This window comes from Empidonax traillii, unplaced genomic scaffold (genome assembly GCF_003031625.1).
Source record: "Empidonax traillii isolate 1590-97213 ecotype Southwest subspecies unplaced genomic scaffold, ASM303162v1 scaffold259:size690984, whole genome shotgun sequence".
Classification (NCBI taxonomy): Eukaryota; Metazoa; Chordata; class Aves; order Passeriformes; family Tyrannidae; genus Empidonax; species Empidonax traillii.
The window spans coordinates 17298-29360 of NW_020955452.1; the positions used below are offsets into that span (position 1 = coordinate 17298).

The 12063-nt window shown below is 42.8% G+C and overlaps 1 protein-coding gene across 1 annotated transcript; it reads right to left on the reverse strand.

Annotated features, from left to right (window-relative positions):
- Positions 1–2778: 2778 nt before the first annotated feature.
- On the reverse strand, positions 2779–10853 carry PARK7 (Parkinsonism associated deglycase). Its single transcript, XM_027889362.1, has 7 exons — positions 10785–10853; positions 8474–8608; positions 7348–7449; positions 6655–6714; positions 5725–5794; positions 4030–4116; positions 2779–3232 (listed from the first exon to the last, which is right to left on the reverse strand). The coding sequence occupies exons 2-7, from the start codon at positions 8561–8563 to the stop codon at positions 3072–3074; spliced, it is 570 nt and encodes a 189-aa protein (XP_027745163.1). The 5' UTR covers positions 8564–8608; positions 10785–10853; the 3' UTR covers positions 2779–3071.
- Positions 10854–12063: the final 1210 nt, after the last annotated feature.

Below are 12063 nucleotides of genomic sequence, written 5' to 3' on the forward strand. Positions count from 1 at the left end.
GCCGTGGGATGCTCCCCCTTCCCCCGTAGGACACGTGGTGACTGAAGGAGCTAGGCCAGTGTCTGAGGCAGAACCTCTACAGTGATTCACAAAACCTACTCCTAGCCCCTTCCCTTCTCTGGATGCTTTTCAAGAGATGGCAGGGAAGAGGCTGAAGGCCAGATAAATTGTTTCAGCAAGGACAGACTGTCCCTTTTTGCTGTTCTTCCCAGAAACCTTTTGATTTCCTGCCATGTGACAATGCTGCAAGAACTACAGAATCTCCATGAAAGTTCAGAGGTAGGAAATGTCAGAGCAAACTGTCCAGCAGACAAACCAGGGCAGCAGGTGGCCAACATCTGTGCTGAGGCCTGCTCAGCTCTCATTTTACCTGTTTGGCTTTCTTTCCCTACTGCATTTCATATCATGTGCAAGACCACATTATGAACATGCTAAAAGATTATTTACAATTTTTGGCAACAATTTATTAACTCAGTGTTTTATTGCTTATTTTTCAACCTTCAAACATTGCGTCCCATGTCCTAATAAAATGTAGTCTCTGTGTAATAGCAGTGCATCCTTTTTTCTGGGGTATGTGAACATGAATGACAGTATGGATGCAGTGCTAGTGATTATTTCTGTAGTTGGAACCTTCCTGCTTCTTTGTCACACATACTCGTCTTTCCAACCAAGTCATGGGTTATCCAGGCTGCTCTGACAGTCACTGTGGGTTTCATACCAAATAGTAAGCACATTCAAAATGGCCAGCAAGCTGTCCAAGGCTTGTGATTACTGGAAGAAGCGTATTCCCTTGTGTATTTTTACAGCTCTAAGCACTAGTGTGAAGGCTGTTTTGCATCTGTTATGGTTCTGTTTGTTTCCACCCATTTTAAAAGTAATGCCTTTCTCCCTCTAGAAAAGCATCCTTTCTCTGGAGGAACATATTTCTGAAAGAGGATTTGCTCCTGCTTATGGTACAGTGCTGTATACTTCACTTTCCCATTTTGGAAAGAAACTTGCAAACAAAGGCAGCCAAACTAGACTGTTCACACTCCGCATGTTCTTTGTTTCTTCTGGTTCAGAGCCTCTTCTTCATTTGGAAGCTTGTCAGTCTGAAGGAAAATATCTTTTATCATTGCAAGTATTCACTGTTGGCACTAGCATCTATGCTTGTGTACATTCCTGTTTCTAAGCCATATGATACTTCTCAGTTTCGTAAGAGAACTCACTTTCCATTATGCATTCGAGCCCACAGAACCACCAGAATTGAGAGGAAAAAAAGACCACCCTATTCTTGAGAGATGATACGAGACATCAGCAGATGCTGATTGACTACCTTTTCAGCTGTAAATTGAACTATCCCAGCCTTGAAATAAAAAATATGAATTTATAATCAGATTTCTGACCACTTCTTTAATGTTTTATATGAAAGTATTTCTAGAAGCCTAACAAGCATGGAAATATTCTCCTTCTAATTCCACAAAGCAGTACTGCAGCCCAGGAATGCACAGTTTTTCCTGTATTCTGAATCATGCCCATTTACAAAATAATTATTCCAGTATCTAGGACAAAGAATCTTTCCATCATTTGTTTTACATTTGCACAGCAATACCAGTTAGACATGCAGATTTACCACACAAACATGTCCAATCTTACATAGATTACAATTTTTTGCATATCTTGGGCATATTTAAAAGCTAAAGAAACATATAAAGTATTTCCTAAACAAATTAAGAAGCAGAGCATACAGTTGAAGCAGTTCTTCCAGTAGATACTAATAACATAGAGAATTAGAATTTTTGAATTCTAAATTTGCAAAAGTATCCATGTATTTTATTACTAAAATGCAGTAGTTGAGAATGAACTTGTTTCCCACTAAAATAAGCAATCATAAAGGCTCCTATGCAGCAATTTTCTGAAGTTCAGATTATGCACTTCAGATGTATGCAGAGCCAGATCTCCAGATGCTGTGGTAACTTCAGAGTCCAATGAGGGGCCATTATGTAAAGCATGACTGCTGACAGAGCCAGGTAACAGTAGAATTATTTGGTAAAAGAAAGGTAGCAAAGACAAAAATTGGTGCCAGATTCTTAATGCCCATGGGAATACAGCCCCACTACTTCCTTCCAGAGATGTGCCCTGCAACTCCTCTAAACTGACATGTGCTCACTTAAGCTAGGCTTGTAGCAAGTCCCGATTTATAGTAAGCAGAAAGAAGCACTGCTACTGGTGGTATGCTACCAAATCCAACCTTTCTGCTTTATGCTGATTAGTAGCTGCCCACGTAGCTCAATGGATCTGCAATCATTTAATGCAGATGACAAATTTCAAAGTATCATGTTCAACCTGCAGGGACTCTAAGGTGCTTGGCAAGGTACGAATATTCACAGTTTTAGTTTAGTTTCACACTGTTTTAGAATTAATACTAGTTATTTGCCTTATTTGTACAGAAAAAAATACACACTATTTTAACCCATTCTAAGTTACAACTTAATAATCTATGTCATAGAATATCCTGAGTTGGAAGAGACTAACAAAGGTCATCAAAGTCAACTCCTGACTCCACGGAGGGCAATCTAAAAGTTAAACCATATAGCGGAGAAGCGTTGTCCAAATACTTCTTGAACAATGACAGGCCTGGGGCCATGACCCCCCTCCCTAGGGAGCTCGTTCCAGCGCTCATTTCAGCTCACACTGTGCAAAAATCTAAACAGATGTAGTTTTGAACATTACATGGCTAGCCACAATGGATTCATAGGTCTGGGTTGGGAGAAAACACACAAAGTACCAACACACCAGCAGGGTTGCTTCATTTTTATTTACTCAGCAAACATTTTTCCATGTGATTTTTAAATGTCATCCAAGAGCTAACTAAGATTACTAGATGCTGGCTACTTTTTTGCGATGAAGCTTTTTGCGAACTGTCTTTTTCCAGAGATAAAGACCTTTGGTTTGTTACAGTATCCCAGTTAAGTACAGTTCCTAATTTCACCCAAAATTAAACTATTTACAACAGTACAGCTTACAGTTACTCTACAGAGAACAAGACTCTCTATCCAAATTTGTCTTACTTCCCGTCCCACACTAGGGTTTCACTCTTTCAGTATTAGAGGTGCCTTCACCTGTTCGGCCACTTCCTTCCCCATCAGCGTTTCAACAATTGCCAGTCCAAACTCAAAGCTGGTCCCAGGCCCGCGACTGGTGAGGATATTCCCGTCTTTCTCCACGCGGCTCTCAGAGTAGCTGTAGTGTGCTGGTGGGGACACACAACAGAACATCACAGAAAGAGTCAGTCTTCAGGACAGTGCCCAGAGCTGCCACACAGCACAGACTCACCTGCTGCAGGCTCTGCTGAGGAGCAGAGGTTATCTGCCAAAGGCACCTCAGCCACCTGTGTGGGCCCAGCCTGCCTCCAAGTGTCCCATGACTGCCTGCAGTCCTCAGGGAAGGGCCTGCAGGGAGCTCTGGTAGCTCCATTCACATAGTATGAGAATGCACCTCTGATTCTACAAGCTCATTAAGAAGCGCTCGCTCTCCTTGTCAGTTCCTGTGAGTTTACTTTTGGAAGTCAGACTTCTTTTGTGGAGCTATTCACAAATTTCTTTTCTGCCAATTACATGCAGAAGAAATTGGAGAAACCCTGACATCTCCTGCTCACGTTCAGATTCATTAATATTCACAGAATGACTTCATAGCATTTCACCACCACTTCCCTTATGTAGGAGAAATAAGAAGGCAAAGAACCAAAAGGACAAGAGATGGCTCAGCCTCGAGAAGATAAATGCTCCTAGCATGACAGCAGCAGCATATTTTCCCCAAGGATGAGAATGTTAATACAGCTCTGTGTCTTAAATAAGTGAAATAGGCTTAGAAATACAGTCTAAGCATATTCAGTTGAATTTTGATTATATTCAAGAAAGCATTAAGGAAATTCAGAGAGACAAAGTAAGATAAAAAAGCCATCTTCCTTTCTTTAAATTGTGGTTTCAGGTAAACAAAAAAAAAATCTAAGAAGGGTTTGGAGGGAAACTTATAAAAGTCATTACATACCTCCATTCATCATTTTATCTTTGGCCAAAGGATGTGTTGTGACTTTGCTTCCAAACCCTATCCCATGTGCCAGAAGGGCAGTAGGACCTGTAAGGACAAAAAGTTGCACAAGTGAGGAACTGTCTTCTGCTATTAACACTTCTAAGAACATATATTCAGGCATTAGGCTCTCAAGGGTCCAAAGCTCACTGTGGACAGACTACTTTTTATAAAAACTGATGCCAGTCCCATTTCTGAAGCAAAAGGCCTCAGAAAGAACCGAGCTATATAATCTCTTGCATTTGATTACAGCTCCCACACTGTCCTACCATGACTGCACTGCCTTGGAACAAGTGGAGGACAATGGTCATTTCACTTCCACATAATACATTTTATTTAAATGTATTACTGACACTAATGCTTGACACTAAGAAACAAAAGGTCTGCATTTCAATCTGAACATTACTTAGCTACAATTACTTTACAACCTTGTTAAACCTTGACTTTAGAGACCTTTAGAGGGAGAACTTCATTTGAGCAATTCTCTGTGTGTTGCAAGTGTGTGCCAAACAGTATTTTGGACAGACCACGGGCTGTTATGTTTTTGGTTTTAACAGTTTTCCTCTTTTCTCTTCATATTTCCTTCTTAGCCTGAATGAATTTGTGTCAAGAAGTGTTAAGTCACCTGACAGGAAATTCTTATGGGAATTCCAAAATGAAGGCAAGATTTCCCTAATCTTTCTGTGTTTCATATCTGTGCATTTGTCTCATTTTGGATTTAGTCCAAGAAATAACCTCCTTTGTGCTCATCTGGAATGAGCTCTAAGAATATTATACCTAAATAAATTAACCACCCTGATTACAAGCAAAAGCTTTTATTGGGCAACCATGAATTTGGATTGTTCTGTAAGAGATGCAGATAAGAGAAGACTATCACTGCCAAGTACAAGAATGTTCACAACTCCGCATACCTATCACCCACCGCACTGAAGAATGAAAGCAAAAAAAGCCCCAGCAACATACCAGAAAACAAAAATGAAAATCCACTCTACAAACATACTCAGTTAGATGGCCCTTTATGCACTCATTGCCACCCTCCTCATCCTCATCTTTGGGTCCTAGGCCAGCCTCTCAGATCAGCTGGGAGTACTGGCAATTGTTCATCTTGCTTTTTTACATACAAACCTTACAAAGTAATGACCTGGATACCCAGCTGTGCAGAATGTGTAAGCAGACAACCCTCTCTTCAAACCAAGACCATGTTTTGCTATGACTCAGATGAGGAAGGGTGACACTGTAACTCTATATGTATGGCCTTCTTTCTGAAGCTAAAGGGCAGGAATAGTTATGTGAGAGAAATTTACAGCAATGATGTTCTGCCAGTGCTGTGTCCTTGCAGAAAGATCATCAGAATGGGCATATATTTTGTAAAAAAATCATAGCACATTACCTTTCACTTTTTATGTTAAAGACAGTAATGCAACTGATTAGAAAGAACTGGATACCAAGCAAAATTTGCAGGATAAGTGTTCACAATTATTTTAGAGATTTCTCTGCTATTAAATTTATAAAAAATTCCGATGCTGATGGGTGCACATATAGTACAAATCCCTGCTACTAAATTACAGGAACATAAATTTCTAAGACAGGAAAATGTCTGCGTGCTCCTTCAAAATATCCAAATGCTTTATAAAGCAAGACACCTTGATAACCCACCTGCACATATAGCAGCAATCAGGCCTTTTCTGCTTTCCTGATCCTTCAAAATGTCTTTCACAGCAGCAGACTGTATGAAGAAACGTGATATCACAAGTCATAGTTTGGAATTTGGAATTTGACATGCGGCTGAAATATTTTCCCTTGCAAAGTCATAAACATGTTTTACACAGAAAACCAACTGACATCTCTTCGCTCTGCCTCAAAAAAGGATCGAGGGCAATGAGAACATTAAGAAGGAGAAAAACTGAAACTAATACATACTTGCCCCACAAGGAAAGAGCAAGGAAATCAGAAGGAACTGCAAGGAAGTACCTGGCCCACATAAAAGCTGCTTAACCCACAGACATAGAAAGTTGTTTGAAAGCTTCACAAGACAAACTGGAAAGAGTATTCATAAGATACCTCCAGACAGTCTCTATAATTCTTTAGAAGATTTATGTGGGATATTTGTCTCATATTCCAGGGTTTACAAACTCTGTAATCTAAATCCTATCTGACAGATTGACTTGTTTGTCTGCCTGCGTTCCACAAGGTATTTATACCACCACTGCAAACAGCTTTGCACCGCAGACAGAATTCTTGAGCAAAGGAAGAGAGTCCATGGCTTTGGACAATTACGTATTTCAGGGAATTCAAAATTCATTTGCAACTGCTTCATCTTCATATGAGTATGAACAGAGATGTACCCACAATACAGAGCACCCTTCCATTTTTATTCTGCTTTACCAGGTATTCAAATGCAAGATTTTACCCAGTTGTCCCACCTATATAGTCACAAGACCACTCCAGACAACTGACATTTAGTTTATTCATTCATTTAGAAGAGAACTTTCAGATGCTGAACTGAATCTGCAGAATTACTAAGCAAGCGCAGATCACCACTACTCATGAAGATGCCCATGAATTTTTAAAATACCAGAATTTTACCTCACACAAGTTTTGAGCTCCAAGATTACCGCCAGGCAGGACCACGACATCATAAGGCCCCTAGACAAACAAAAGATAAAACTGTTCTATTGAACAGAGACTGATATATACATTATACGGTTTGAAGCCCACTACAGCTGATTCAAGTGACAAGCAAAATAAACTTTTCTTCCACTGAACAAGACTTTATGATCAGAGAACCAGTTCCAATTACAGAATACTGTTTCCTGTTCCAGGAAGAACGTATTATTGAGAAAGTCTGCTACTGAACTAACTCTTAAGCCTAGTGCATTTAAGAGCTTCAGCAAGCAAATATACATTGTAAAGAAAAGTGGTTTTGCTCCAACCTTACTGTACAGGTCTAACTATAACATCGTTTAGCTTCTCATGAGAACTTTGGAGTTGATTCAAATCATGGTATTTCATTGGGCCAACTAATAGAAAAAATAAAGCTCTATGACTGATGCTTTGCAAAAACAAACACCTGTGCAGAATTAAGAGATCTGTCTGAACTGAGCATGCTATGAATCAGGACAACACTGAAGGGGAGCACAGTGGGATATGCAGTTCTGTAATTAACTACTGCCTAGAGCTAACACAACACACAACATATGCACAGGCTTTCCAAATTAACCTCGGAAACTGTGAGAAAGGCTATGTTGGCCATTATATTAGATCAGGGTGATGACCAACCTCTTTTCTGGCATCTTCAAGACTAGCATCAGGACAAATGAAGACATCTCGACTGCACTGCACTGGTTCTTTTCCTGTTAGACCTGCAACAGTCACCTTTATCTAGGAGAAGAACAAATATAACATGACAAATCAAGAATTTAAGATGTTTTTCTTCTATGTTAGTTCTTAAATAGAATACAGAATGAGCAAAGCACTACTGAAACCTGTTATGACTGGGGGACACTTAAGCTCCTGCAAACCATGATTAAGTCTAAACACACATGGTAAGCAGTGATATTCACCTGAAGTAGACAAAACCCTCTAACAGGTCAACTTTTCAAACAGCACATATAGAGACTATCTGATCCCACAGACTATAAACAAAACAAATAATACAATGCAGGAGAGCCAGACCGAGTAGATCAGATAACAAACTAAAGTCTCTTTGCAGGCTCAAGTCATTCTCAAACACATGGCATGTTCACTTTCCTCCCTTGACTTTTAGATGCCTGGTCATATCACAGATATGCATGGCACAGCTCACATTCACTACAGCAGACAAGCTTGTTCCTCTTATGACAGCCAAAATGGGGAGTACAGTGATGAGGTGATGGGAGAAGTTTAGTAATTTCTACACAAGTGAAGTTGGTGTACTTATTTAAAATATTATTTTCATACCTAATGAGATGTACTACTACAGCTGCAAGGTAACAAACAGCATAAGGAATTGCAACAGCCAAATTCTACTTAATAACAGAATTTTAAAAGTAGGTCAGGAAAAGCTACATAATGTCATGAGCTGTAACATACTGAGCTTTTCAGACTCCTAGAAAAAAAGTACTTTCTGTTACTGTGCATGGAAGTAGCCACGTTTTCTGACAGAGTAAGATTTACTTGAAACATTTGCTCTAGTCCATACTGGGCTCTTATTTTGAAAGTCTGCCTTTTGCACAAATGTCAGCTGTCAAGCATACTTAGTAGGGGCACGGCACAAGTATTTGCTATATGGTAAGGTGGGAGGGGAAATTTTCACCTCATATAACAAATTACACACTGAACTCCTAGCAATGAACATCAACTTGAGGTAAAGATTTCCCCTTAACCACACACTCACAAAGTGATTTTTCATTGTCTGCACACTCACCCCAGCTCTTCTCATAACATCAGTAGGGATTACAGTTTCCATTTCCTCTGCCCCTTTTGCTAAAATCACCAATGCTCTTTTCGAGGCCATATCTTGAGGGGTTGCTATTAGCTGAGATGGTTGTGAATGGAGGGGCTGAGAAGGGTAGAAAGAGACAATGTAGTTAGAAAGCAAATGTCCTAGTACAACCCTAGTACAAATCCTTCCCGATGCTGAAACTTAACAGTAAGTTATTTCCATTTTTGCATTATCTTTCATTTAAACCACCTCAAAATGGTTCACTAGCTTTAATCAATATTCGCAGTAGTCCTGTTTAACTAAAGAGCTTTTTAAAAAAAAATGCATTACGATATTAAGAGATTAAGACACACGTGCAGTGGGATGTGAGTGATGTGAGTGCAGCACATCAGCATCAGACAAGGAAGCAGCTTGGCCTAATCAAGACCTTATATGACCTGTGTCTGCCAGAGAAAGGTTCAAGGTGGGTGGCAGAATTGTTTTAAATTTGCACACCCTCAGTCACACTGAGACTACTGACTCCTACCCAGGTCAGCATTTATAAAAAGAGCTTGCATGAGCTTTGACCCCACGTCTGGTATTTAGTTTCCACACACCATGCTTCATGAAGAGTTTCCTGTGACTTATAATGACTTGACCGCTGCTCCTGTAAAACCTCAGAAATAGATTTTCTGGTTATTTCACAATTTTATGGGGGAAGAAATGTGTGTGCACACGTATGATGGGGGAGCAGACCACAGAATTTAGCAAATGGAACAAACCAGGCTTAACACTTGGGGTTTTTTTAGCTTCTAAATTGAAGTTGAGGTGAAGGGACAAATTTCCATTTGAAGGTTAAGTTAAAGAAACTTTACATCATGTAAAATACCCACAAACTCATACTGGTCTGACAGAAGTCTGTGAAAGCATCCGTGATGGTAAGAAGGCATTTCACAGGTCACCCCTCTAGAAGACAGCTTTTTGTCTTATATAGGGACCTTCCATTCAGAAATGCATGTAGCACCTGAGAGCTCTTCATTAAAAGTGATGCACATTTTAGTTGCCTACACAAAAGAAAACCATCCTCTCACCCTGCTTCAATTCCATCTGTTTTCAGGTTTACTCCCTACTGTGAGCCTCATTTAGATGTCATTTCTAGAATGCAGTCATATACAGTAGAAAACCCTGCAGCACGCAGAACCAGCCCAAGCAGACAAATTCACTGTGTCAAATCCTACTCTTATGTACTTTATGTACTATCAATGCAAAGCTAACTGAGCAAGTACACTCAAATCACAAGTATTAGCAATAACTTTAGAACAACCCAGAGCTTCTTAATAACTTGTCTTGAAGGTACACATTGATTTTGCAAAATAATTTCCATATAAATTTGACCAATTAGCAAAAGACTCCCTGATTAGCCACAACACAAAAATACTGCATTTGCTTTTTACTGAAGAAAAATACTCTACATCGTAGTTTGTATCCCTTTATTATTATTATACTTATTATTAGATGCAAATAGGCACCTTATCCTGAAACCTTTACTCTTTCCTCTAATTTATCAAAATGCAGTCTCTCCCTACTGCCTTTAGACATTTATTGTAAAACACTGCCAAATTCTTGAGCTATAGTACTGTTCTTCATGTGAGTGCATATGTAAAGAGCTGCCCTACTGTAAATGCTACCAGGGAACGACTGTTCTTGAGAAGGCAGAACCACGTTACATAGACCTAATAGCCAATTCATTTAACAAGCTACCTACACATAGTAAATACCAGTCTTCCATTTGCTCCTCAGTGCCAGCACAAGAACAGCACGTCTCGAACCCATCAGCGAACGTATTTCCCTGCGTGGGTACATGTGCCTTTCGGAGATGGTGGCTTGTGGCACATGGCTGAATCAGAAATTACGAAGGCTGCCTTTAAAAAAAATCACACCCTTCAAGGCCCCGACCAAAGAGCCTGCTAACAGAGGCAGGGGAGAGTTTACGGCTCATCAGCTCCACCAGCCGCATAGAAGGCCATGTCCCTACACACTGATCTGTTTATTCTGGGACGCGGCGCCATTCGACCCAGAAGGGCCGGCAGAAGGCCGCGAGCGGCGGGGCCGGGCACGGCGGAGGAGGTCGGGCCTGCTCGGCCGGCCGGCTGCCAGAGGGGGGCCACCCCCCAACAGGTCGCTGAGCGCCCCCCACCCTCTCCACAGGCGGCCCCGAGTCCACCCCCTCCGCCCGCCGCCTTCCCGGGGCTCCTCTGGGGGCTCCTCCAGCCAGACCCGCAACGCGACCGGAGCGGGAGCAGCCACAACTCACCTCAGCCAGAGCGCGGGCGGCTCTGAGAAACCCCGCCCCGGCCCCCCCTGCGCTGTGCCCGCGCTCCCGCCGCGGCGCCTCCCCACTTCTCGCCCGCCCTCTTGTTGCATTTCCAGCACGCTCCGCTTTTCTCACGGTCACCCAGGTAGCAGCTTCAGAGAGCGTTCTGGTGCTCACCACTGTGATAGCGTCACCCTCCTACGGCATCGCGACCCGAGCTGCTGCTGCTGCTGCTGCTGCTTTCTCGGGCAGCCCCGCATGGACAGCGCAGGACCGAGCCACTGCTCTTCTCCGGGCTCTATCCGAAACGTCCAGCCGAAATACTACTGGTTCCTGAGGCTCACGGTACACGGGAAATGCCCAAGGACGATGTTGCCTCTGGTTTTAAGAAGTTTCAGTATTTTGAAGGACAGAGCTGCTAGCGGGAGCCCTTTAGCTGCAGAGAGCCCTGTTGTGTAAAAACCCTTGCTCACAGGTGCTGGCAAACGCGCTCTGGCTCCCTGGTGCTGGGCTGACGAGAGCTCCGGCAGAGCAGCTCAAGTCCACGTCACGCACAGGAGAGCAGGTCACAGGGAAAGACTTCACTAGGGGCTCTCCTGGAACGGGTGCGGGCTTCAGCTCCTGGCACAGGACGGTTTGTGTGCTGCCCACACAGGGCTCCGCTGGCAACTCTCGACAGGTTGGTCCTTGCTCTGTGTGCCAGGGGCGCACACACCGGCGGCGCGTTCGCTTGTCATTTTCAATGCATTCTGGACAACTTCCACGGCCTCTCTTCCCCGGCCCTGCGCGCACCGCCCGTTGCGCTCCGGGCCAGGGCCGGCGCCAGCGCCGGGGATTGGCCGCGGGGAGCCGCAGGGGGCGGGGCTGTGCTTGGACCCTGCGGCGTTTCACTCGCGGCGGCACTTCCGCGCCCCGGGCAGGTCCGCGAGGGGAGCGGGACTTGCTGTCAGACCGCGGTGCTCAGAGACCGCGACTTCATAGCCATGTGGTTTCAGAGGAAGTTTTGAGAACACAGGAACAGGCCGTACCGGTGTGCCGAAAGGCAAGCCGGCGGGGAAGACAACCAGCTTGGTTAAACAGGGGGATTCTAAAGGAAATCAGGGATAAAAAGAAACTTTACCAACTATGGAAGAAAGGGCTGACTACTTATGAAGAATTCAGGAAGACAGCTAGATCATGCAGAAAGAAAATCAGGGATGCAAAAGCGCAATTTGAAGTTAAATTGGCCACTTCTGTTAAGGATAACAAAAAGTCCTTCTATAAATACATTAATAACAGA